Source organism: Phycodurus eques, chromosome 14 (genome assembly GCF_024500275.1).
Source record: "Phycodurus eques isolate BA_2022a chromosome 14, UOR_Pequ_1.1, whole genome shotgun sequence".
In the NCBI taxonomy this organism is placed as follows: Eukaryota; Metazoa; Chordata; class Actinopteri; order Syngnathiformes; family Syngnathidae; genus Phycodurus; species Phycodurus eques.
This window is the reverse complement of record NC_084538.1, coordinates 5,093,218-5,118,761: the sequence shown is the minus strand read 5'-3', so window position 1 is coordinate 5,118,761 and position 25,544 is coordinate 5,093,218. Positions and strand designations below refer to the sequence as shown.

The following is a 25,544-nucleotide window of genomic DNA, read 5'->3' as shown; positions in this document are numbered from 1 at the left end:
CACACACGCAGCCTGCGCTGCAGAAATGGCATCTGTAAAGCTGATGTTTACAGTGGCGTTCAAAGAGAAATGTGTGCGACATAATCATTTATTTTTGTTTTTATTATTCATCTTAATTATCAAGCAAATCATAAAACATTAGAAAAAAAATCACAAGCTTGCATCATCATCGAAGCAATCATTTTACCAGCCATTTGTAGAAAGTGTATTCACAGAGGATTTATGATTTGTAATAACTCAAGCGTATAAAGTGCGGCAGTGAGCAGATGAGAGTGCAAGTATGTCTCAGGGATGCATTTCAAAAGTGTTTTTTCATGACATCGAACGTGAGTAAAAGGCAGCAATGGGGGGAATCCCTTTTAAAGTGAAATTATTGTTTAGTCAGTTGTCGTAAAAAGGTTCATTTTAAAAGTGAGTATCAGCAAGCGAAACATTAAATACGATCACAACATGAGAGACATAAAAAGCAACGGGAGACAAATCGGACATGATTTGCTCATTATTGAGAAGTGAAGCTGATCCACAGCATCATTTCCAAGGGCGTCCCTTCTACGTCCCAGAAACACTTTCAAACTCTTCATCGGCATATGGACAAAAGTAATGGGACACGCATCTTAATTAGTTCATTAAACGCGCAAACACCCCCTTTTCGTAGCGAGTCCGAGAAATGATCGGCAACACCAGGCTCCGCCCCCATTAGAAAAAAATAAAGCCTGGCAATATCTTATTGGGGCAAATCCCTGAGTCGGCAATTTGCTGAAGTACAAGAAAGCCCTGGAATTCGCCCGAAATGGCCGCTTCGAATAAAAATGGCCACCTTCAATTTGGGGTATGGGTCTTAGATTTTTTCATATGTCCCGTTAGGTTTGACACGCCCGCACAATGTGTTGTCAGCTAATGTATTCTCACTTCCCAGGGCACGCTACAGAGCGATCGTCAAATGTTGCCGCCGTGCTTCACCTACATTGGACGCCATAGCAATTTATCGTCACCCATCTATCTAGGTTACTTGCTTCTGATTGGGGCTCGCTCGGGCGAATTCTCGAGTTGGGAGTCCGTCAAAGTACGAGAGGCCCTAAATGGCCGCTTCAGACCACGAATGGTCAACTTCCTGTTCAATTCCGGACATGGGTTGGTGACACCTGTGTCCTGTTAAGATAAAGAACATCCATCCATCCATTTTCTGTAGCGCTTATCCTCGCTACATGTCCACCCAATTTCATATCGATCGTTGAAACCGGTCTTGGGTGCTGATTCATTTTTGTTAAACTTTCTGGGGCTGCTACCGAGTGACTTTTTTGGAACAAAAACGCAGACATGTTGGAGGATGTCCCAATACTTGTGTCCACAAGCTGTATTCATCAAGAGGTCTTTAAGGCAAGTTGAAATGTATTTTTTTTTCCCCTTTTAATTTGAGGTAGAGATCGAGTCTGTGTCACAGGAGTGACTCGAGTGCACCGCGGAAGGCAGTGTTGTTCTATAACAGCGGTCACATAGCTAGGTTTCAAATGATTATTGACAGTTAATACAGTCGGTACTCTTCAATCAGGTGTCCGTGCTCGACATTTTCAATTACCTGGCCTGGTTGTTGGGTCGTCCCGCTGCCGCGCGCTGCTTGCCGTTGCCTCGGTGTTGGTGTTCCTGCAGCCACTGGCGGCAGATGTTTTGCATCACCGAGTCCTGAGCCCCCTCAGCCGCCTGCAGGACCTTCTGAACCAGCGGGCCGGCCCTACTCGCCTCCATTTTGACGGCCAGCAAGTAGGCCGGACGCAGCTTGTTGCACAGCAGGTAGGCTTTGATCTGACGAGGATGACAGTTACTTTTTCTTTTTTTTTTCTTTTCTTTTTCCACTGTTTGAGTACAACCAAATGTTTCGGCAGCCTGTCGAGCGGATGCCAGCCAGGTAACGCGAAATTCCCTCAAAAATATTCGAGCCAAAAACTCATCTCTTCGCATTTTCTGTACTCTCACTGCTGTATAATGATGCTCTTAGATGCTACAAGATGGCACCAAAGCGCTGTTTGTATAGGAATTGGTCTCAAGGAAATGTGTTGAAGAAATACATCGGGACTGAGAGACAAGCTGTGTCTTTCGGGCAGGAACTAGGTTTAGCCTGGGTTGTTATGGAGAGTCTCCACTGCCACATCAGGTGCATTTTTATTTATTTATTTATTTATTTAATCAAATCATATGTAAACCTTTTTTTTTGGAAAGGTTCGAAGATGAGTTTGAAATGGTGTTAAATTGTTTTGGTATATTGATGGAATAAACTATCAATATAGGAATTATAAACACGAGGTGGGCGTCAATTACCCACGGTTTTACACTATTCGTGATAAAGTTCGGTTCCTATCCCCCTCAAACATCTGTGCAATCAAAATGGAGGACAAAGCCTTACCTTGATTTCTGTGCTCTTGGTCTCCAGAATGAGACTTTCCACCTCTTTGGCCTGACAAGCAAGTACAGAAAACATCAACGTCATCTTTCCCACCATCATCCCAATCTGTGTCTTACGTCGGCCGCTCCTTTATCCGCCGCCTCCACGCAGCTAAGGACCAACGCGTCGCCGTCGCTCTTGGTGGCCGTGCCCGACTCGCTGACGCATTTGAGCAGCTGGCGCGCCGCAGCGAACTTCCTGTGGCGGACCAGACGCTGTCCGGCGCGCACGTACACAGCCTGCGCCTCCAGCTGGAAGTCCTGCGCAAAAACAACACATTATGGTGGTACCTTAACTGACGATGGCCCCAATTTACGAGATTGTTAAGTTTGTTTTTTTTTCGCTTTGTTTTGCGAGCCCAAATTGATTATACCCATAAGCGAGCTTCAGATACGCCGCCGCTCAAGTGAAGAGGAGCATGTCACAGGAGATCAAAATTAAAGTCCTTTCTTCACAAAAAAAATTTAAAAAAATGGTGGTACGCATCTAGTTAGCGGCTATCGCTAGACGCTAACATAGCAGTCTACTTCTTCCACCAAGAGAAGAACGGCCACTAAACTGTTTTGTTTTTGTTTAGTCGGCTCTGAATGATGAACATTGTGTGGCGCTAAAAAGACAACAACAAGACAGCTCACCTGTATGACTCGGTACGCGATGCCGAACCCTTCCTCGATGTTTTTACCCCCGAGCATCACCTGCGAACGCACGAACGGCAGTTCGTCACGGAGAGCAGACACTGTGAAATCAATACAAAATTCGCCAGTAATTGACGTCGACCCAAAAAGTTTTGCAATTGCCGATAGATGCCGCAAGATTGTGACAAAGCACTGGTCACAAGGCTGTTACCTGACTAAGTAAAGCTCCTCCCCCCTTTCTTGAAGGCACCAAGAAGCCAAAGTGAGTCTTGTCCAGCTAAAAACTGAGGTTTCCCTCCAGAAAATTAACTGCGCGTAGTGTAGGATGTGTCTTAGATACGTGCCTTTAACTCACCTCTTAAAGGTTGTTTGGGTATCAGGAGAAATAAAGCAAATCCCAAAAGGGGAAAATCAGTCAAAATTAGACAACTGATTTTTTTTTTCCCTCGCTCTCTCTCTCTCTCTCTCTCTCTCTCTCTCTCTCTTTTAAGGCCGTGTCGCCGAGCCCGAGGCAAGATAATAGCAGCTCACCTTGCAGGCCACCTCCACCTTCATGGGGCTCCCTCCAAACAAGGTGGGAGGCGGTCCAGACCCGGCGGCGGGCGGCGGCTCGCGACGGTGCAGGAAGCGGGTCACCTCCAGCTGCAGCTCGATGGTGTTCATGTGCCTGAAGAAAAAAAAAAAAAGGAAGATGGCGCCAAATTCCTATTAGGAAAGTAGTACAGCGTTCCCCCACCGATGTGCGGTGCGCTACTCGTTAATTCCCCTAGTCACACATTTTGGGGGAACTGATGCGTTATGCCAGCGTTTTGTGTTGCATTTTTTTGTTTGTATTAAAAGCGCTTACAAATAGTTTGATTGATGCTTTGTTTCACTGAAGACTGGGAAACATATTAATCCGAAAGGAGTCAAGCGACAGGACAAGCGCTTTGAAAATAATGAGCGATGTTGGGTCAAACATAACCTAATGGCTGCTTTCTAAACCGTGTTTGACTATTTATCTTCAACCACAGACATCTTGCTCTCTCTCATGAAGTTTAACCTGGGTTGTTAGTGGAAGTTACAGAGAGTCTTCGCTGCGTGTGCACGCTGCATTTTTGTATTTTTATTTTTTGTAAATTCAATAATACGCAAGCCATTTATTTGTAAGGGCTGTCACCACTTATGTGCACCCCTGATTTTGAAACCTTTTCGACGGCAAGCCTCGGCTGGCATTCAAACGGACCTGGAGACGTCGCTCGACGACATCATCTTCCTGAAGGAGCCCCCTTGGGACGACTTCCTCCTCACCCCCCCGCGACACTGTTGCTCCTGCAGGTACGTCCTCAGGTGCTCTTTGGCTCGGACCAACCAGCGCTGACACGAAAATATGAGACTTTTCAGATTTGTTTCACTTTTTTTTTTTGCCTTTGCTTCTGCGTGTGGGTACCTGTTGGTCGCCCAGCTGTTGGTACGAAGTGGCTCCGTGAGTGAAGAAGCGGATGCAGGTCATGGCCGCACGTACGTGATCCTGTCGGTGGAAACGTTCCATTTTCTGTTATCTCAAGAGACCTCTAAACAGTTGCAGGCTAGGGCTTCAAGTGAAGGTTTCAAACAAGGTTTACAGTTTTGAATCTGGGTTAGGTTTCAAGTGAAGGTTTCTAATCAAGGTTAGCGTTTAAGGTGAAGGCCTTTGCGACAATGCTGAGCAGGGATATCTCGTGATAGTTGTTGCATTTGCTGCGGTGTCGCCCTTGTTCTTGTAGAGCGCGACGATCACGGCGTCAGTAGTTCATCGTTAACATTTTTGAAATGCCAGAAACAAACATCATCGAGCCATATCGTCGATTCGGCAGTGCAATTTTGGAACTTCTGAACTTCAACCTAAAGCGCAAAAGCGTCTTTTCAAAACGGTCCCCATCACTTTTACGCCTGTTGCCAACACAACAGCACGCGCAATCTGTTACTAAATCAGGCCCTACATGCTGATGCTAATTAGAAACACAGGAAAATGAAGGGGGCACCATCATGAATTGCTGCATCTGGTAGAGGGTGTGGAAGTAGCCGCGCCGCTGCAGCCACTGGCAGGAGGCGATCAGGTGGCGGCTGCACGCCTCCAGGCCCGGGTCCAGCTTCTCCAGGACGTCCTGGAGCATCCCCAGACGCCCTCGCTCCAGGGCTGGCTGCAGCACGCCCTCCGAGAACACCTCCTCCGGGGCATCCTGGGGGGAAAGCAAGGGAACGAGTGAATACGATGAATCCGGCCCACAAATGTCGAGACGGGGCATTAAATGAAGGTTTCGAGACTGGGTTAGGGTTTCAAGCAAAGGTTGTCGTTTCAGATCAGGGATCGAAGACTGGGTTCGTGTTTCAAATTTGGGTTGAAGCCAAGGTTAGGGTTTTAAGTCAAGGTTTTGTGCCAGGGTTGCAACAAAATGGAGGCCGACCTTGTTGAGGAGGTACGAGAGCGCCTCCGCCATGGCGTCGTGGCGCATGTGGAAGCTGACCAGCGCCAGGTGAGTTCCGTAGGCATTCAGGTAGTAGAGGCACTCCTCGTGGAGGACGCCCCTCGGGTACTCCGACCTCTCGCTGAGGGCCTCTTCCAGTTCCTGTAGCGACGCCAAGATGTCCTCGCTCAAAGACTGCAAGGAAACACGTCCGCAGTCACAATGGACGTTCAAAATTAAAAACCTGCCTAACAACCAATTAGCTAAGTCGTATGAAAGCATGGAAATTTGTTGCTAGGAAGATTGTATAGAGCTGAACTACGACTGCCTCATTGGCCAATGAATCAAGATAACTCAGATAAATCAAGTCTCATCAGTTGGTGTCATCCGGCCTGGTTGTGAGTCTCAAAATACATGAAGAGATGCATGTACCGTGGCCGTGGCGGGTCTGATGGTGGTCTCCAGGTGCTTGACAATCTCCTGCAGCAGCGTGGGGCCCATGTTCATCTGGTTGCGGTCCACGGGGGCCTTCAGGCAGCGTGCAAACTTCTCCCGCGCCACCGTCAGACTGCCGGCCTTCAACGAGGCCATGGCCCACGCTTGCCACACGGCGCCGGGGTCCAGGCTGCCTTTGGTGGACACCTTCCACAATATCCCACAACACAAATACAATACTTTGGCTTACACGTGCCCCAGCGTACGAGATTTTCGAGATATGAGCCGTCGCTTGGTCGAATTTAAAAGACATTTATTCTCACTTTACAGGGACTCTAAAGCTTGAAATCAGAAAAAGATGAGCGAAGCGTGCGTGTAGTCGACTAGCCGAAGCAGGACGAGCGCAGTACTTCTATGATATGTACTACATTGAAGCAGAAGGACTCGATAGAGGCTATTCCGACAACTAAGTGTGATAAATCATTTCTATGCTGCGGTCCTCAGTCCAACAAAAGATGGAGAAGCTGATGAAAAGGAGGAAAGCTTGGCCAAAAAGGTTAAAAAAAACTGATTTAGTTGAGTAAAAGTAAAAAAAAATGTTCGCAATTAAGTGAAGACTATTTCTTTACATTCTATTCTATTATTGTATGCTTTTATACAGTACAAAACAGTACTGTAGAGTGCTATATTCCTTAAAACCACATTACCAAAATGTTTTGGTGTTTTTTTTAAATTGATTTGAGATACGAGTGATGTGAGTTACGAGCACGGTCTCGAAGCGAATTAAAGTCAAGGTACCACTGCGTTGACAATATTTTTTTCCACATTCTTATCTGGATGTGGTGCGTCTCTTCACCTCCACCGCCAGCTGGTAATACTCCGCTTCCAAGAGCTGGTTTCGGAGCCGCGTGACCGCTATCGTCTCGAGGATGTCGTCCAGGGAGGGGATGTGTTTGTAATTGGCCGCCACAAGGATCTTCAGCACGTCCACTTTGCTGATGTAGCTGCGGAATGACCAACAGGCGAGACGACTAAGAACGTCGACCACTGCCAAGGCTTGAGTGTTTGTCACCCATACAATCAACAACAAAGTCGAACATGCAGTTGCCAGTTTGCGGTGGGTTCATGCATTCATTGCCAAGGACTTTTTTTCTTCTCTGTCCAACAGCTATATGCAAGTTAATAAAAAAAGTGAAACTATTTTAAGGACAGACGATTTTATTTTCGTTGGCGTTTGACAACAATTCTCAGACAGCTGGCCAAGAGAGTAAATAGATTTGTTCTCAAGCTATTTTCAACACGTTAAATTGGTTAATAATGCGTAAAAAAAATAAGGGATGACGTGGGGATAGACCAATAGTATCGATTTTTGAAAAAATATGCTATGACCATATTTGGACTTCTGGGGTTTTCGCACAACAGCAACAATATAATTTTAAAGTTAAAAATAATGTTTACTTTTGTACTTCAGTACATTTCAGAGAGGGATTGAATCCTTACTTCTACTTTTACCAGACATATTTTTGAAAATATTTTTTGATGTATCTGTAGTTCTACTTAAGTACAGAGTGTGAGTCCTCTTCCCACCTCTGGCATTGACACGTGTAATGTTCGTTTTTGGTTAAAACCCGTTCGACATCCCGACAGGAAGCGATCGCGTTTGAAGGCATCACCTGTCGCACAAGGCGAGGTCCTGGTTGCGTCCCACCTTGACGAACATGAGCTTGGCGCTAAAGAGCAGCCGGCGCATGATGTCCGTGAGCAGGCCGGCGTCCACCTCCGGGTTGGTCAGCTTGCGGGAGAGCGAGCGGCAGTGGCCAATGAGCTGGTGGCCGCACGCCGTTTGGTCGCCGTGGAGGGACAAGATGGCCACGCACAGGTGGGCACTGGGTGCCTTGGTAAATAAACTCCCAGTTAGTTGAGCGAACACACGTTAGTTACTTTAGCACCATGTTTACTGCTTATTTGCATTTGCTAATCAACATTTCACAGTACAGTAATCACAATAAAGTTGTATCTAATGTAATATGCATTTGAGGATTTCATCACCTTAGCCTAATAGGATACTTGAGTACTTTTCTTACTCAAGTAAATATTTGGATGACTACTTTTTTACTTTTACTTGAGTCATAATATTCTAAAGTGACAGTACTCTTACTTGAGTACAATATTTCAAAATTTACTTGTTTGAAAAAAACGGCGGCTGCAATTTACTGGATTAACTTTGAAAAAATGTTTTGTTTTTTTAAGGAAATCGAAAAATACCTAAACATTTTTGGGGTCAATCTGGCAGTGATCATATATAACGAGGAGTCCACATAGCACCTCCACCAAGGCTGTGTATAATTCTGTTAACTGTATATGCCATATTATTAAAGATGTAAAACTCTAGATGGCTGATGTGAAAGGGGGCACAGTAAAGTGCAACCTCGATTTAACGGACCCCAATTTAACGGACTTTGGATTTAATGGACAGAAAGCTGACACTTTTTTGTCATCGTTTTCAGTTCATGTCAACAGTAGTCACTCGCGTGCCACTGCCACCCGAATTTCCCTGGTGCCTATTTTTTACAAATATTATGAAAAGGGTCTATTATTGTGATTTGATACAACCTGCTCGTAGTAGAACTCGTTACGCAACTGCTGGTTTTCCACGGGATCCGCGGAAAGCCTGATCTGCCTGGGGGCAATCTCAGGCAGGTGCAACATGCCGTCGAGGGCGTCTTCCGTCGCGGCGGGGCTCTCTGTCGCTGCACGGAAGGAAAACACTTCAGCTGAAAACTTGTCGGTGCGCCCAAAGCTGCATTTCGCACATTCCACGTGACTATATAACAACTGGATGGGCCTTTGAAGATAACACAAACAAGGCAAAGGCAATTTTCTTTATTTACCTTCGCTAGTTTCCAGCTCCTCATCACAACTGCAGGGGAACAAAATTAAAATATATATTTATAATTATATATTGGAAGGTTTTGATTTTGATTTTTGTCTGAAACTAATTTCATTGATATACACCAAAATAATAATAATTTAACATATTTTGCCACCATGAATGTGGTTGCACAAGTGTGTACACCCACTTATACCTGGGGACGTGGCTGTGTTCAGAATGAACCAAACGCATGCAAACTCATTTTAAATGGCAGGCAGCACACGTGTGCCACCACTTCAAGTTCTTCTGGACCCCTTGAAAGGGTCCAGAAGAAATGTTGAGAAGTAATGACGTTATACTGTCTCTGTATATAAAGCTGTTGGGTTTTTATTTTTATTTTTTTAAACCAGATTTTCTATATGCGATAACACACAAAAACGTTTTCCGAAAAGGCAATTTTTTTCCGACACAAAAACAATTTCATTTCTCTGGAACCCATCATCTGATTTCCAAAATTCTTGGTGCCATGCATTCAGGTTGAAGTGGCCATTCCTACCAGACTCAGTATTTTGACAGCCTGTTATTTTTGGAAAATCTTGTCACATTTCTAGTTCGAGAAGAAAACGATTTTTGGGGGGAAAAAAAAAAAAAAAAAAAAAAAAAAAAAAAAAGGTTCTCTGAGCATCTTCTTATACTCACTCTGGGTGAAAGTAGGCATAACACTGGTCACACACTCTGACGTCCTCACCGGCACAGCCCTCCACGGCCATCTTGCGTTCCGAGCAAGCTTGACACACCAGGCGGCCGCAACGGCGACAGTGATGCCTCCGGTTGAACTGAGGACAGAGACGCTTTGTTTATTATTGCCACTGTTATTCACAGTTTATTATTCACCAAAATGATGTGTGCACTCCAGGGGGTGCATGAGTGCCCTCCTTGGGCTCCGTGAGAATCAAAGTGTAATCATTACACATCGATTTTACTTTGTGCTCCATGAAATAAAAATGTTGAATTGGAAAAGACAGTGAAGAGAAATCTGAATATTTGGCTTTGTGAGAGGGGGTGCGTCAACCGTGAAGCGGATGCGTGGCAGTGCAAAGAGGCTCGCTGTGCCCATCACTCACCATGGTAAACCTCTCGCGCCGGCACACCATGCACACGTGCTGCTGGGTGTCGGGCACCCAGTCTTTGCGGTCTGGGGGCTGTTCCGGCGGCTGGAATTTGGCGGGCGAGGACCTCTTCTTCCCCGCCGAGCCTCGGTCCCGCTCTCTGTCGCCGCTGTTTGTCGAGGGCGTGTGCGTGGGCGTGCTGCCTGTCGGGGAAGACGCCAATCACGGCCAGTCACGGAGTGTGTCATGTGATCGAAGTCAGACAGGAAACGCAGACTCACTCGCGGAGGAGGGGGTCGGAGAGTCGAGATGACCCGACGATACGGTGCAGCTCTCCTGAGCGGGACACTGCATCAAGGCGTCCTGCAGGCTGATGACAGAGTCTGGAAGAACAACACGACACTGACGTAAAACGGACTTTGGGGGCTGATTTTTTATTTTTATTTTTTTTATTCTAAAGGGCGCTACCGAGCCATGAATGGGATACTGCCTGTGTCTATCTGGTTTTTGGGCTTCTACTGATGATAGACTTAACTGCCCAACTTCATGGTGCTAAGTCAAACTGCTGAATTTTTAAAGCAATTCTTGATGGAGCCAAAATGGCTGACTTCCAGTTTCTACAACTTTTGTCAGAAACATCACTGACCGGATCTTGACCTCTCTCGGGGCGCGCATGTGAAGTCCAAGGCCTTGCGGGCGTACTCGGCCAGGAGCCCGTCGACGGCGTCGGGCCCGAAGCCCGCCTCCTTGCCGACCAGCAGGCTCCTCAGGGTGCGTACGGTCGCGTCGGCCCAGTCCACCTTCAGGTTCATCAGCATCTGCTCCAGCATGAGAAGCGGCTCTGATAGCAGGGGGAAGTAGTCCCGGTGGGCGGCCGGCGGCAGAGCCAGCAACACCTTGGAGCCCAGGTTGAGGGCGTGGATGTGGCGTCGGCGCGCCGGGGTCACCTGCCTCTGGAAGTGATGCGTCACGTAGTCGGCCAGGAAGTGGCAGGCGGCCGAGCCGGGCCGGCGGTCCAGAGCGCGCTCGCACACGTCCAGGCCGCACGCCAGACCCTCAAGAAGCTAACCGGGATACAAGAGAACATCATCAGAACTTGTTTTTTTCCTTCTCAAGCCAAGTCCCAGTTGGTGGCTGTGGTGGAATTTCTTGACTTTTGCTATTGCTCGTTAATTATTTATTTTCTCTCCATCAGTCCCCTCCGAAGCCACATATTCGCAAATGTTTTTGTTGTCCTTCACTATTGCGGTTGTTTCTCTCTGTTCTTTGTGTCTGTCCCCGAGTCTTAGAACCTGTTGGGTTGTTCCCTCATTCATTTGTCTTTGTCTGTCCCCTCCGACCACACAGCCAGTACCTGGAAGGCTTCGTCGGTCCGTTCCTTATCCAGCAGATACAGCAGATGCTCCGTCTGCAGCTGCAGTCTCGACTGCTCGCCTACGGGATAAAACTCGGCCCAGTGGGCGCACAGTGAAAACTCCTGAAAAAAAAAAAAAAAAAAAACATGTCATTGTTTAGCGAATATTTTTAAAAAAAATTTTTTATCAAAGGTGAGCGGCACACACCTTGGCCTCCAGCATCTGGGCCAGCATGTACTCGGAGCTGACCTTTGACTCGGCCCTCAGCTCCTGCCAGGTAACCCAAGGCAATGGCGGCTGTAAGGCTAACATCTGTCACCGGAGGAAAAAAAAGTTATGAATAAAATTTCGGTCTGAATGCCAGTTTGTACTCCATTACCCGGGCGTAGATGTCCAGCTCTTTCTTCTTCCGCAATAGGTCGGCTCTGAGCGAGGCCTCCGTGTCGTTGCCGTCATCCAGGCAGAAGTCCAGAAGCTCCGTGCAGGCCGAGAGTGGCCAGCGCTCCATGGCCCGTAGGGCCACGCGGGCGCGCAGATTGGCGTCCTGCACCCGGAACAAGTGGCCGACGCCTTCCTCGTCGCCTACAAGGATAAACGGATGCATGTTACCAAACATCTATTTTCAATAGAAAACAATGAGAAAACAGAAAAAAAAAAAAAGTGAAAACATCTTTTGGTTGAAGTGGTGATGTCGCCTTTCAATTGAGCGACTACTTATAAAATACATTAGATGATGGGTTCTGATATTTGTTTCAGTTTGTGACAACAATGTGCGGTTGTAATGTACAGTCCCAAAAAAAAAAAACGTTACCCAGTGTGCGTTAGCATTAAGCTAGCGGATTTTCGTCAGGCAAAATAATGAGGTTTGGTTAAACACACAACATGTAATACTCTTTGTTTTATGCTTAGTTTAAACTTTAACCGGGAGTGGTAATAAACTGCTCGAAGCAAGCACTTTTTTGAAGAATTGTTCACCATCTGCAGCTTGTTGTGAAGTTCGCTGCCACCATGTAGCGCTCGAATGTTTGCTCGCATCAATCGCTCATAAGTCAAGGTACCACTTTTGGTACAAACCTTTAAAAACACCATACTGTACAAAACTGAACACAAATGTACTGTCTGGCGCTTTTGGTACGGTGCTTGGCATAAAGAAATATTGTGGTGATGTCATTAATGTCACAGCAGGAGGTACAGTATATGTCAGTGTGTGCGTGTGTGCGCGTCCCCACCCCCTAAGGCAGCCCAGGCAAGCAGGCGGTCCCTCAGCTCTCCCGGCTGGCCGTTGTCAGGCCCGTACAGCTCCAGCAGCCGTAGCGCTCGGTCCACGTCCTTGGAGGCCAGCGCCTGCTGGAAGGCGTCGGCCGCGACCCCTCGGGCAGCGTCCTCCCGAGGCCCGGCCAACAAGAGCCCGACCAGGGGCTTTCCGCACACCTGTGCGCCGAGCCCCTCGTCGTCAGAGAAGGAGGGGCCCAGCACGGGTTCAGCCATGGCGCCCAGATACGCCCGGAGCACGGGGAAGGCCCGGAGGAGGGTGTCAGCCTCACGGGAAATCTGCTCGCCGTCTAGCAGCGGCTCCTTGCGGCCACTGCGGAAGTACCCCGACCAGCCCGAGGGCTGAGCGCGGGCACCCTCGCCTTTAGATGCGCTCAGACACACTAGCGCCGCAGTCAGGGGCGAGCGAGACTTGAGGAACGCCAAGGCCGATGGCGTGAGCAGAAACGATGGGGCGGAAGTGGACGGCGAGGCGGAGAGGTTGGCAGAGGAGGTGGAGCCGGTGGTCTCCTCCGAAGAGATGGACCCGGAGCTGGAGTCTGACGGAAGCTCGGCAATGCCGAATGTGGACGCGTGCTCCCCGGCGTGCCGTTGGAGCGACGAAGTCAAAGCGGACACGCCGAACACATTGTCGACTTTCCTAGCCTGAAAAGAATCTCGATCCTGGTCCTGGTCCTGGTCTGGGAACGAGGTCCCCACAAGCAAGACCTTGCAGCAATGCTGGATGATCAGCTGCTGGACGCTGAGGCCCAGCCCTGCCTCCCGCAGGAGCGACAGCAGCCTAGACCGACGCCAGTTTATTAATTATCTCATTTATTTGCCTGACGTTTCACAACAATGACAATGAAACCTGATATTATAGTTTAATTCTATGACAGTCATTCGTAAAAGTAAAACCGCACAGCATACATAGTACATCAATAATTATAAATATATGAATATAACCTGAAAAACAAAACATGGAAACATTCCTTTTTAAAATGAAGTACCAGGAGTTCTGAGGAAAAATGTACAATAGTATAAATGTATACTAAAATATATTTGTCAAATGTTTTTAAATGTTTAAAAACTATAAGAAATGATTGGAAACATAAACATATATTTTTTGCCTACGTGTTTATATACGGTTTATGCCAAAACTAACATGCATTTTTGTGTCTTATCAACATGCTTTTTTTTTTTTTGTCGTTCAGCATACAAGTTTTGTTACTTTGCATGAGTGCGTGGAGCTTGCCGTGCCCTCTCTGAAGCTCAAAAACAAATAAAAAAAATGTAATGAAAACAAAAACTACTGCAATGCACTTTAAATTTGTCATTATTTGAAGCTAAGACCTGTGTGTGAAGCAAATCAAGATGGGTAGAAACAAAGGCGAGAATTGGAGCAGTACGCTCATTTGTCCAACGTGCATAATATAAAATATCTATTTAAAAAAATTAAAATAGAATTTAAGTTTTGAAGAAAATATGTCAACAAGCTTGCTGACAGCGAGCGTACCTGTCAGGAGACACCTGTCGCTCAAACAGCATGTATGAGAGAAGCTGCGATGGGGCTTGATGCAACACCAGCAACGGATTCCCCAGCTTCACCTCGCTTGTCTGGTCTGAGAGAAACAAGGAGTAAGCAACAAAAGCTTCTCCTCGGCTCGTCCCCGATCGGCCGCAAACCTTCTGATCCGAGGCTGCGCACCAGCACGCCAGCCAGCGTGTCGACGTAGTGCAGAAACGTGCGCACAAAGTCGGGTCTGGCCTGGTCTCCGTCGGGCTCGAAGGGGCACAGCTGGTCCAGGGAGTGGAGCAGCTGCTTCATGCCGGAGCGCGCCGGTCGGGCGTCCGCCTCGGACGCCTTCAGGCTGGCCTGATCTGACAGCAGCGCCAAGAGGGAGCTTGAGGACCCCGCGATGCCCTCTAAAAAGAAACAAGACAATTGTTTTTCTATTGTGTGTTGACCAATCAAGGAGCTGCATGGTATCTACCATTAGATTCTGTGGTAGCCACATTGAATGAAATTGTGCTGCTTAGTGTAAAAAATTAAATAAAATAAATAAAATTAAAATAAAAACTTCAAAATGACAACATTTAGTGTCATAGTAACTCTCCATTACAATTGGTCATGCTACCAACGTAGGCAATTACAAACCGCTTTTAGGTGGGCCTCAATAATTTGCTGATTTTCGCAAATGCACCAAGGTTAATTGAGAGTAAGCATGATTACGGTGCTGACCCGCTACAGTGGTGGCAGAGCTGAGGACATGCAGGGTGCTCTCTAAGCGTTGCATCAGAGCAAGTCGGGCGGAGATGCACTCCTCACTCAGCGTCGGGTGGCAGCACAACAGCACCTCCTGGATGCAGCGGCCAAACGGGCTGGCCAGCGCCTGCTCCTCCCCCGTGGCACCCTCTAAAAACACAAGCGACAGTCACTATCAGCAGCCATTTTGGGCAGGATGTAGGCTCAAGACAACTTTGACTCACCCGACATCTTGACTGAGCTTTTACAGGTCAAGGGATGATTCAGAATCTTGCTGATCTGCTGTAAAACCTGAGGAAATCCACAGATGTTTTCCAGACGGGGAACCTTGGGGTCAGCTCGCACACCTAGGGAAAGCCGATGTCGATCACGATGATGACGAGTCAACCAACTTCGCCGCCAAACTTCATGGTGTTAAGTGAAACTAGCTTTAGGGGCTGTTTTTTTAAATGATTATTATGATACAATATAGGGCGCTACAAACCAAAATCGATCCCTCAAAACAAAATGACACTCATGCTGTGCATTTCTGGGCATGGCTTCTTGAGAATTTTTGTGGGTTTACTTATGATAGAAATGTCGACCAAATTTTATGTTCTGAAGGTAAACTGGCATTTTTTTTTTTTTTTTTTTACACTGAACCTTCAAACCAATATGGAAGACTTTCAAGGTTTTTTGAGAGATTGGTTATTGAGACTTTTTTGTGGGGCTACTCGTGATAGAAATGCCTACCAAATTTCATGTTGCCAAGTAAAATAAGCTTTGAGGGCTGATTATTATTATTATTTGATTTTATTAATTTTTTTTTATTCCAGACGGCTATACCAAAGCGTAGTGGCTTGCGTACCACGAGCCTCCAGACTGCTGCTGAGGCGACGTTCGGCCGTGTCCAGCAGCTGCCGGGACGTCTTCCAAAGCTGGCAGTGGCAGCACGCCAGGTCGAAGGCGGCCATGGCGGGCGGGCTGAGGTCCTCCAGCAGCGCGCCCGCCAGGCCGGACAGCTCCGACGGGCACCGGCTGGTCCAGTAGCCCTCCTGCAGGGACGTGAGCGGGTGGGCCGGCGTGCTGAGGAGGCGATTGGCTATGTCCGAGATGGAGTAGAACGCCACACCTGCCAGGGAAAGCCAATACCAAACATAAAAGTAAATACTTGAGTAAATAATACAAATAAGAGTGAGGGTCAATCTGAATTGGAAAGAAGAACGCATCGAAGGTAATAAGTCTAAAGTTTTAATGCCGTTAAGATGACATAATAATGCTGATTTAACCAATTACCAATTACACACTAGCTACATTTGGTACACATGTAAATACAAGAGCTGGAGAGCACAGACCACAAAGGTTCAGGTTCTAATTCGAGTGTCGTGATTAAGTGTATCCACACAATGGCCACCTCATTAGGTACAAGTAAATGTCCCACCTGCGGCCGCGGCGCTTCCGATGGCCTGGAGGGTGGAGCGTCCGCTGCTGCCCTGCCGGCTGCGCCCCGCCCCGGCCACCGAGGAGCCCGAGACCGAGGCCAAGCCCTCGGAGGAGGACGAGGACGACGACATGGACTGGCTCTCCATCTTCTGTTCCACCCGGCTCAGCTCCACCAGGACTTCCTCGTAGCGCTCCATGAAGGCCAGCTCGCCGCAAGAGGCCGACGCCTCCAAGTCGAACACCAGAGACACCTGTGGAACATTTGTTTAGTGGTTAAAAAGAAATAAATTTTAAAAAATGTCGTCAATAGCGCTCGCTATATAGTAACCTGATGGGCCTCCATGAAGTTTCCGTGCCGGATGCAGGAAATGAGCAGAGATTCTGGAGGAGACAACATGGCGGGGATCAGCCAGCTGTGGGAATCGGACGCCGCATCTGCAAAATCTCCGCCCTCCTCTGAAAGCAAAGCAATTTGCAACAAGATCGAAGACAAGCTTTAGTTGAAACAAATCACTTAAATCGGTGCAGGAAGACAGGACTCGACTATTTAGTCACTCTTCACACACTCACTGGGCATTCTACATGTCAGTCATTACACTGCTTGGTTGTGATTGGCCAACGTCCTTCTTCTCTCGTCACCAAAATATGGTCACCCTATTGGAACTGGCTTTAAAAAGAAAGCGGCACCTGAAGCACTGGCGCCGAGTTCCAGATCTCGCTTCTCGATGGCAGCGTGTCTCCCATTTCTCTTGCTCCTCGGCCAACTGGAGCTCTTGCGGCATGCCAAAGATGAAATGCCCACACCGCCGCTGCCTGTGGGCCACAGAAAGCCTTCAGAAGCTGCAAATGTATGTTTTTAATCAAGCCATTACAGTAATACGTCACTCCCGGAGAGTGATCACAAATGATGGTCCCGAAGCAGTTTCATATCATTTCAAACTCATATCAGAACATAAACTTTAAAAATAAATGACTTGATTTAGAAAACAAATGCACTGAATGTGTGTGTTCCACTTCCTTGGACCAATTACTGTGCATTACAGTGAACCCCTGATTATTTGCAGAAAAACTCACCTATTTGTCAATATGTCGCTGGCGTTGATAGTTGAACAAAAACAGATTGTATGCGGGAAATAAATCTTTGTTAGACCAATTAGATGAAATTGGATCATTTCCATTGGTACACTAATGTGCCATGACACGCTGGTTGGGAAACATTATGGCAGACAGCAAAAATGCTGAAAGTGTAGCATCTCACCGCTTCCGCTGCCCTGATTGCTGGTGATGATCTGCAGCCTCCACTGTGCCTCGGCGGTGCGTTTAGACAACCTCTGCAGGCGGGCGCCGAAGGTCCCGGCGGCCACGGAGCAGCCCACGCTCTCCGCCACCTCCGCCTCTCCGGGGAGCGCTCGGCCCATTTCCTGCCCCTCCTGCTGACCCACCACGCACATGCCCTCCAGGCCCTCTTTAAGCAGCTTCAGGAAACCCTCCATGGCCACCACGTCCGCCAGGAAGCCCCTGCAGCCCTGGACCAGGTGGGCCAGATCCGGGTCAGAGGGGCGGGCACTCGAGCGGTCCTCCTCGGTCTGAGTCTGGATCGCCTCTGACGAAGAGGACGCTGGGTTTGTTACGGTCCCGTCTTTGGGGCTTTGTGGCACAAAGTCAGCGCTGGAGAGGAAGAGCAGCGAGAAGATGTTCTCCAGCAGCTCCAGGCGGAACACGGCGGGCACGGCCTCCAAGTACAGTTGGCACTCGGACAGGTAGTGCTGAAACGACGACTGTAAATCTGAAGGGGGAACGAGGACACATTAAAGCTATTAACACTCGTTCCACTCAATGGGAGGAAACGTGCTATTTGCGTTCATAATAAGATGGGCGTTCCTCTCCAGTCCTGCAGGTTCCGTTAATGCGAATTGCAAAATGGATGTCAACTACCACAGCTCCTTCTACTGAATCTTGGCCCCCAATGCATGTAGACTGCAACCGGTGAAAATCACCATCAAAACAATGACCCGACAAATGAATGAAAGAACCAACTGACCAATAAATGAACATAAAAAAATATATATATCAATTAAGGTCCAAATAATAAACTAACCCATAAACAAACTAAAACAAATCAGCTAAAAAGCCAACAAACTAACCAACCAACAAACAACTAACACACAAACTAATTAACTCACCCACTAAACAACTCACTGAGTTACAAACTAACTAACCAACTAAGAAATATACAAGCTAACCAGCCAACAACCTAACAAACCGACCAACTACCTAAGCATCAAGCAAATACCTCACAAACCAAACAACTTAAGCCACTATCCAAACAACTAGCTAATGCACTAACCAACCAGCTAAACGACCAGCCCGGCAAATACCTAAATCACCAAACAACTCAGCCACTAATCAACCAACTAGCTCACCAAACATCAAACAAATCAACCAACCTACCGTCTAACCGATCAAGCAAATACCTCACAAAACAAACAACTACCTACACTACTAACGAAGCATCTCACCGACCAACCAACCAAGCAAGTACCTAACTAACCAACTATCTAATCCACTAACCAACCACCTCCCCAACCCACATACCAGGCAAATACCTAATTAAGAAAACAACTACCTAACCAACTAAACGACCAACCAAATACCTAACCAAGCAACAATCCAACCCACCAAACAATCAATTACCTCATTAACCAACCAACCAACTAGCAAACCACCCACCCACCCGCCCGCCTACTTAACCAACAGCCTCACCAACCAGCCAACTCCCCAAGCAGTTGCCAGCAAGCCCGCAAGCATTCAACTATTCACGGCGCAAACCTTCTGATGGCGAAGTGGTGGCGAGGCTGGGGTCCGTCCCCTCCCAAGCCGCTCTTTGTCTCTTGGCTTGACACCGGCCGCATCCTGAATTCTTGTGCGCGTTGACGCACAGAGCGTAGATGGCGTACTTCATGGCGCAGAAACCACGGAACAGAACGACGCTCTTCTGCGCCGCAGGACTCAAGACGGCCTCAGCGTCGCCTGCAGGAAGAAAAGTGGAAACGGAGTAACGGAGACAAAATGCAGGCGACGGCGGCGATCAAGACAAGCGGCGCACTGACTTCCTGCTGAATTGGCCGTTTGCTGGAGCAGATCTAGAATGCGGCGCTCTTCAAAGCGAGCTAGCGGAGTCAAGGAGTGCAGGATGTAGAGAGCCGAGTGACTGTCCAGACTCTGCAGCTGCCCCAGCAGCGCCTCCGTGGAAACACTTCTGCACCCACGCAAACCACAACAGTGGAAGCTCAACACTCGGCGCGACAGAATTCGACATAAAATTAGCCTAATTGCATCATCACCCAAGTCATTTTTCATCGGTTTCACAAGAGTCCAGCTAACTCGATTCAACATTTGGCACCATAACATGAATGACTAAGAATCTACACCGACATAAGGACAAAAATTACTTTTAGCAATCATATTGGTATTTCTTTTTTGACTGATATTTGAACAGAAAGTTAAAAATGACCGAGGCAATTATGCTATTAGGCTAATGATAAATAGAAAAAGAAAAATGATTAAATGAAATAAAACGTAATAAAATAACCTTACAAGTGAAATACTGAAATAAACCAAATGAAATAAAGAAATCAATCAAAGCAAAATCCCAAACATAATAAAATGAGATCAAAAGAAAAACCATAAAAAATAAAAATAAGAAGAAAAGAAAAAGGTTTAATAACAAACAAAAAAAACCCTAGCATTTTAAAAGTCATAATAAATTCATGACAAGCTAGACAATATCATAAAATAAAATAGTTAAACAATGAAATTAAATAAAATACAAAAAAACAGTAAGAATAAAATATGTAAATAAAAACAAAAGCAACGGGCAATAAATAAAATTCATTTAAAAAAGCAAGGAAAATATGTGAGAAATTATGTGCAAAAGGACACCAAAATAAAACTAAATAAAATATGGAGACTATACAATAGGAAATACAATAAAGCAAAATGAATTTTTAAAAACATACATTAAAAAAATATACAAATACTTACAGGTTGTTGTTTTTACACCACACTAGTATTTCAAGCTGGGAGGACAAAAGGTTGGCAAAGTCCTGCAGGATTGAGTCACAGGCTGACACCTAAAAAAAAAAAAAAATACAGTCAGAGATATTCATTTAACACAATGTGAATTAAGTTTGCATTAATCACACTGAAAGCTGTTTCTCAAACTGTATTTGTTTCCGACCTGCTGGTGATGGAGGATGTCGAGCAGCGTTTGAGCAGAGCTCAGACTGCTGCACTGCGTCCATCCCAGCAGCAGCAGCAGGCGACACAGAGGCTGGAACTCAGAGTGCAACATGTCCCTCAGCTGAGAAAACTCCTCGTGTTTGATCAGGTCCAGCGCCGTCACCTACATCAAGTGACGACAAATAAATAAATAAATACATTAAAAAAAATTTATGCTTTTTTTGAGAACACGTGTAATTGAATTCTAACACGCAGACGGCACAGTAAATTAGGACAAAATAGCACACAAAACAAAACACCTCAACATGAGGCGCACCAATTGTATTTATTATTTAGCTAGCATACCAGCTTAAATACGCGCACTAGCATTTTACACAAACGGTATTAAAGTCCTCTTTTGGCATGAACATACAATAATAAATGTGAGGTAACAGGCAAATTGTAACAGCAAAGTAGACTAAATAGGCTATAATTATCATCGGGTTTTGATGGCGCACGAGGTGCATTCAAAGGCCGCCAACGAAACAGGATATCGCAAACGAAGGCGAGAAAACACCGTCAATGACTTAAACGACAACAGCAAGATTCCACCAGATGGCGCTAAACTAATCCTTTCATTGCTTTGGCGTGAATACACAACAACGGCAAACAGCAGAGATTTCAGCAAATAACGAAGAACTGCGAATTTGCGAACGCCGGACTCCGAATACGCTGGGGTTCACTGTGCAATACTTTACATACATTATTGCTATCAGTCCCGATTAAACTATGGCCATGGTCAGCCATCTTCTTTTGTTTGGGACATGTCCTCCTCCCCCCAGCAGTCACCTACCAAGACCTGCTCCAGGAAGTGCTTTCCACTGCTGAGGCACTCAAAGTAGATTATTTTCCATGCGGACGGACGATCGTCGTGGCAACACAGACTGAGGGCCAGCTTCTCCGCCTCGGGCAGATGCGCTAGAGGTGACACACAACACGCCGTTAGTCGGAAAAAGAAAAAACCCCTGAAGGATGAGCGGCGCGGCGCGTCGGCCCGGCGGCACCTCGCGTGTCGGGCGCGCTCCTCAGCAGACGATCCCGCTGAAGCCTCAGCGCGGCCGAGCAATACGCCGAGACGAGCGCGTCGCAGCGCGGCCGGAGCAACGACCCCAGCACCCTCTCCTCTTTCAGGGGCCCGCCTCTGGACGCCCACAGCGCCTCGCACAGTGCCTCCAACTGGCCGCTGCCTCCACCGTGACTCCATGGCATCACAGCCAACACGGAGTAGATCTCCTCCACCCATTCGTCTCGCCGCTCGGGACTCATCTCAGGCTTCTCTAGTTCGGTCAGCAGGTGGACGATGAAGACGTGTTGCAGGGACGCGTCATCCATGCTCGACTTTACCTAAAGAACATGAGCAAAAAAAAGGCCAAATGGTAGAACGTTATATTATATATGTCATATTTTTACCGTAAATTAAAAAAAAAAAAAAATGTAAGGTAAAAAGTTGCATAACTTTTTTTTTTTTTTATTTAATGTTTGTTTTCCTGAGTTTTAGGGCGTGGCTAAAACAGTGTCCGGTGGCATCTCCCCCACTATACAAGAACTGGAGCACGTTCGTTGGCATCAGTGGTTAACCCCGTGCAATTAGTTATTATTACTGGGCTGATTTTGAAGCCTCTTTTTGTATACTTGATTATTATTTTTTTAAATCATTCAAATTTGGGAGGGTTGTTTAAAAAAAAAAAAACAGCACTGTAATCTGTGGTAGGTCACATTTTGCATAAATTAACTTTACAGGGACTTTCAAGCTTTTTTTAAATAATATGTTTCAGAGAACAAAAGGGGAATATTTTAAATATAAGATTAAGGATTTGAAAAAGTCCTATTATCTAGAAGTGTTTTTTTTTTTTTTTTACAAGAGAACATGTTTTTCCCAAGAAGTTATCATTTTTCAAGAAATAAAGCAGTACTTTTTAGGCACAGTTTTAAGCAACTGATCCCAATATGAGAAAAAAGTCTTAGTAATATGTAAATAAAGTAATATTTCAAGATAATGTATATTTTTTTGAAAATTTCTAGCTATATTTTTGTATTATTCCAAGATACTCTTTTCTGTTTCTTCTGGAGAAAAAGTTGTTGTTTTTTGGAATAATATGTAGTATTTATTTCAAGATGAAAAATAGTAAGTCCTTCTGTTATGTGGAAAAGTTCTAATTAGATTCCAATAGTTGTATGTTTCTGAGATAAAAGTTTTATTTCCTTCATGTATTTGTGAAGATGAAAGATATATATATTTTTGGGGGGGCTTTTCAATTCTATTACCTGCAAGAAATGTGCAAGCGACTGTGCGAGTCGGGGCCTCTTCTTTTCCATTAACATCCGCAGACAACGCTCCACAGCGGCACGCGTTGAAGTCGAAACCTTTGTGCTTTGCGTGAATGCCTCATGCACCTGCTGCTGAAAAGTAGTCAGAGGATGAACAAGCCAACACATCCGAAGAGAATACGAAGGCCTTCAAAGTGAGAGCGTGACCTTGAGAAGAACCTCCTCGATACCCTCGGACCACAGATGCTCCAGCAGGAGCAGAAACTCTAGCTCGCTTCTGACACTGGGAGAGAACTGCCGTGGAGGAGTAAATCAAAGTCAGAATACACAATTAATTGAGTCCTCAATTCAGTGATTTGTTTTTGCCATTCTCATCCCCAAAGTGTTTTCTTCCCCAAAAATAAGTCCGATTTATCCAGCGGAAAAAAAGTTTGAAAAAGTGCCATATTTAAAAAAAACAACAACAACAACAAAAAAAACCCAGTAAATTTGTTTTAGAATGTTTTTGTTTATTTTTTTAACGAATAAAAAGTCAGGTATTTGATGAAAAAAAAGCAGTATTTTGAAGATACAGGGGATAAAAGTCTCGAATCTTTACGGAAAAACTAGAATTTTTCAAAAACATTCTTTTAAAAAAAAGAGAATTGAATTGAGAATTGAGATCAAAAACAAAAAAGTCACTTTTCAAGATAAAATATCTATTTCAAGATAAATAGTTGTACTTTTTCCAGATTTAAAAAAAAAAATAAAAATCACAATTTTCTTTAACCTAAAAAAAAACAAAAAAAAAAAAACATTTTTTTTACAGTGAACACACAGGCCAATTGAGCATGTTTCAAACAAATCCTCTCTTTTTCAATAATTACTTCCCAATTGTCATTGATTAGCTTCTTGTTGAAGCCACAACATACAATATTAGGGAAGCGTGAAATAAACTAACTGATTAACTAAAGGCCATTCAAAAAATATTTGAAAGTCCTCTCGATGAGATTTGTGCAAGACAAAAAAAAAAAAAAGGTTACCCGCTCTTCAGTCCGTTGTTCCAAAACCTGGAGCCAAAACCAAGCCAGCTTGTGAGGACTGCCCACAGTCTCCCATCTAGAAGAACACGTCATGTTGTTCAATTAATATCCCAAAGACAATACGAAAAATTATTACACCATAGCACTCCGACTCACTTTAAACGATAAGGATAGCGCACGGTCGCCTTGATGATCTCCCGCACTTTCTCCGAGACGCCGCCCGCGGACGCGACCAGCTGCGGCACGCAGGCGCCGGCCAGCTCCCACTCGCCGCACGTCAGGCACCGCTTGAAGTTGTCGAAGAGGTCCCGCAGCGACACCTCGGCCTCGCGGCCGAAGGGGTGCGCGGCCGCGGGCTCCATTTTGGATCGGGCAGGGGAGGGGGGCTACGAGAGGTCAGCTTTCCCTCAGGCCGAGCGGGATACTGGAGCCTTCTTGACCTGCAACAAAGATGACACACTCACTTGTTAAAAAAATATTTGACTGGATAAACGATGGCTTCCTCAGGGGTCCCCAAACCTATGAAAAACAAGGACCACCTGAAAAAATACTTCACTCTCTACATACTACCATAATGACCAATCAATCTATTCTATTCCTGAAAATGATTTATTTACATTTTTCATTTTATTCTAAATCGAATTGACAGATTCGTTTTTGTTAGCCGCTGTAACATTATGCACAGTTTGATCATTGACACTGCGCTTAAATACAGGAAAATAAAAATGTGTCTCACATAAAAAGTTAAATACAACTTAACTGTACTTAATGTACTGTAATGGATTTAAAAAGAGATTTAAACCACTACAATATTTACACAGCTTGAACATTTAATTCAGTTGCCATGGAAGAAATAATTATAGTGCAGTTTAAGAATAATGTATCTTTTTAAGTAAAAAAGTAGTCTTTTTTTCTAGATTAAAAAGTAATTTAAAAAATAAACTGATATTTTTTCAGAAGGTATATTTTGGGTGTAGTCAATTTTACTGCCATAAAATGTTTTTCAAGCCAAAACTTTGTGTTTTGTTGAGATTTTTAAAAAATTGACACAAAAGTCTAGTCTTAATTATTATTATTTTTAGATAGTCATACTTTAAGATACAAAATCCTATTTTTCATAGTTTTTCAATGAGAAAGAATGTACTATTTTTTTAAATAAACAAAAAAAAGTTGTATTTAGGAAAAAAACTTTTTGAGATTTTTTTTAAGTAACTTTTTACCTGATATAAACAATACAGACTACATTTATAATTAAGTAAAAAAAGAAAAAAAAAAGTGCTTATTGTCAGATTTGACTGCATTACATATGGCTTGCTTGCTCATTCATGCTGTTGCTTTTTATTCGTTCGTACCTTAAGATGTTCTTGCAAACGATCACTACACTTAGGTGTAAAATAAGTACTTAAACTAACCACTAAAATGTAACTTCAGTGACCGAATCCACTGTTCAAGTCCAAATGTTGAGCTTCAGCAGCAGCGCTTCCCTGACAGATGCCCATACGTCAAGTTAGCATTAGCATTAGCATCGGCGCTGGCGACCGGTGAAAGTTCGCATTAACTCAAGCAGAACATCGACAGCACACTTAGAAGGCGGAAAACGTTAATACGATGACTTACTCATGTCTTTGTGTAGCTCTAAACAAATAATGTTGCTTCCCTGTTCTTTTGTCCTGCTTTCGTCGCCTGTAAATGGCTGGTCACGTGAGGCAATCACCTGACTGCATTGCAGCCAGCTGGTTGGTCAGAGGCGAGCCGCGGCGCTGCC

The 25,544-nt window shown here is 45.4% G+C and overlaps 1 protein-coding gene across 1 annotated transcript; it reads right to left on the bottom strand.

Moving 5' to 3' along the window:
- Positions 1-83: 83 nt before the first annotated feature.
- zfyve26 (zinc finger, FYVE domain containing 26) lies at positions 84-25,481 on the bottom strand. Its single transcript, XM_061697295.1, has 43 exons — positions 25,397-25,481; positions 23,936-24,219; positions 23,780-23,855; positions 22,965-23,051; positions 22,755-22,886; positions 21,494-21,833; positions 21,283-21,407; positions 20,449-20,613; positions 20,253-20,341; positions 19,319-19,467; positions 19,038-19,238; positions 17,467-17,994; positions 16,896-17,021; positions 16,537-16,664; positions 16,207-16,459; positions 15,634-15,897; positions 15,011-15,133; positions 14,763-14,936; positions 14,207-14,446; positions 14,037-14,142; positions 12,499-13,322; positions 11,649-11,851; positions 11,477-11,581; positions 11,269-11,391; positions 10,561-10,978; positions 10,196-10,297; positions 9,930-10,117; positions 9,505-9,641; positions 8,825-8,853; positions 8,547-8,683; positions 7,607-7,827; positions 6,790-6,937; positions 5,931-6,140; positions 5,499-5,693; positions 5,076-5,273; positions 4,502-4,582; positions 4,298-4,428; positions 3,604-3,739; positions 3,073-3,132; positions 2,515-2,697; positions 2,399-2,449; positions 1,577-1,800; positions 84-1,149 (listed from the first exon to the last, which is right to left on the bottom strand). Exons 2-43 carry the CDS (start codon positions 24,139-24,141, stop codon positions 1,116-1,118), a joined length of 7,650 nt encoding a protein of 2,549 aa, XP_061553279.1. The 5' UTR covers positions 24,142-24,219; positions 25,397-25,481; the 3' UTR covers positions 84-1,115.
- Positions 25,482-25,544: the final 63 nt, after the last annotated feature.

Bases quoted from the DNA above. Each gene is read 5' to 3' on its own strand.
- zfyve26 (XM_061697295.1), bottom strand. From the start codon at position 24,141: ATGGAGCCCGCGGCCGCGCACCCCTTCGGCCGCGAGGCCGAGGTGTCG. The intron at 16,665-16,895 runs GTGCCGCTTTCT...CTTTGCTTTCAG, and splicing joins ACTCGGCGCCAGTGCTTCAG to AGGAGGGCGGAGATTTTGCA. The intron at 6,141-6,789 runs GTGAAGAGACGC...ATATTGTGGAAG, and splicing joins ATTACCAGCTGGCGGTGGAG to GTGTCCACCAAAGGCAGCCT.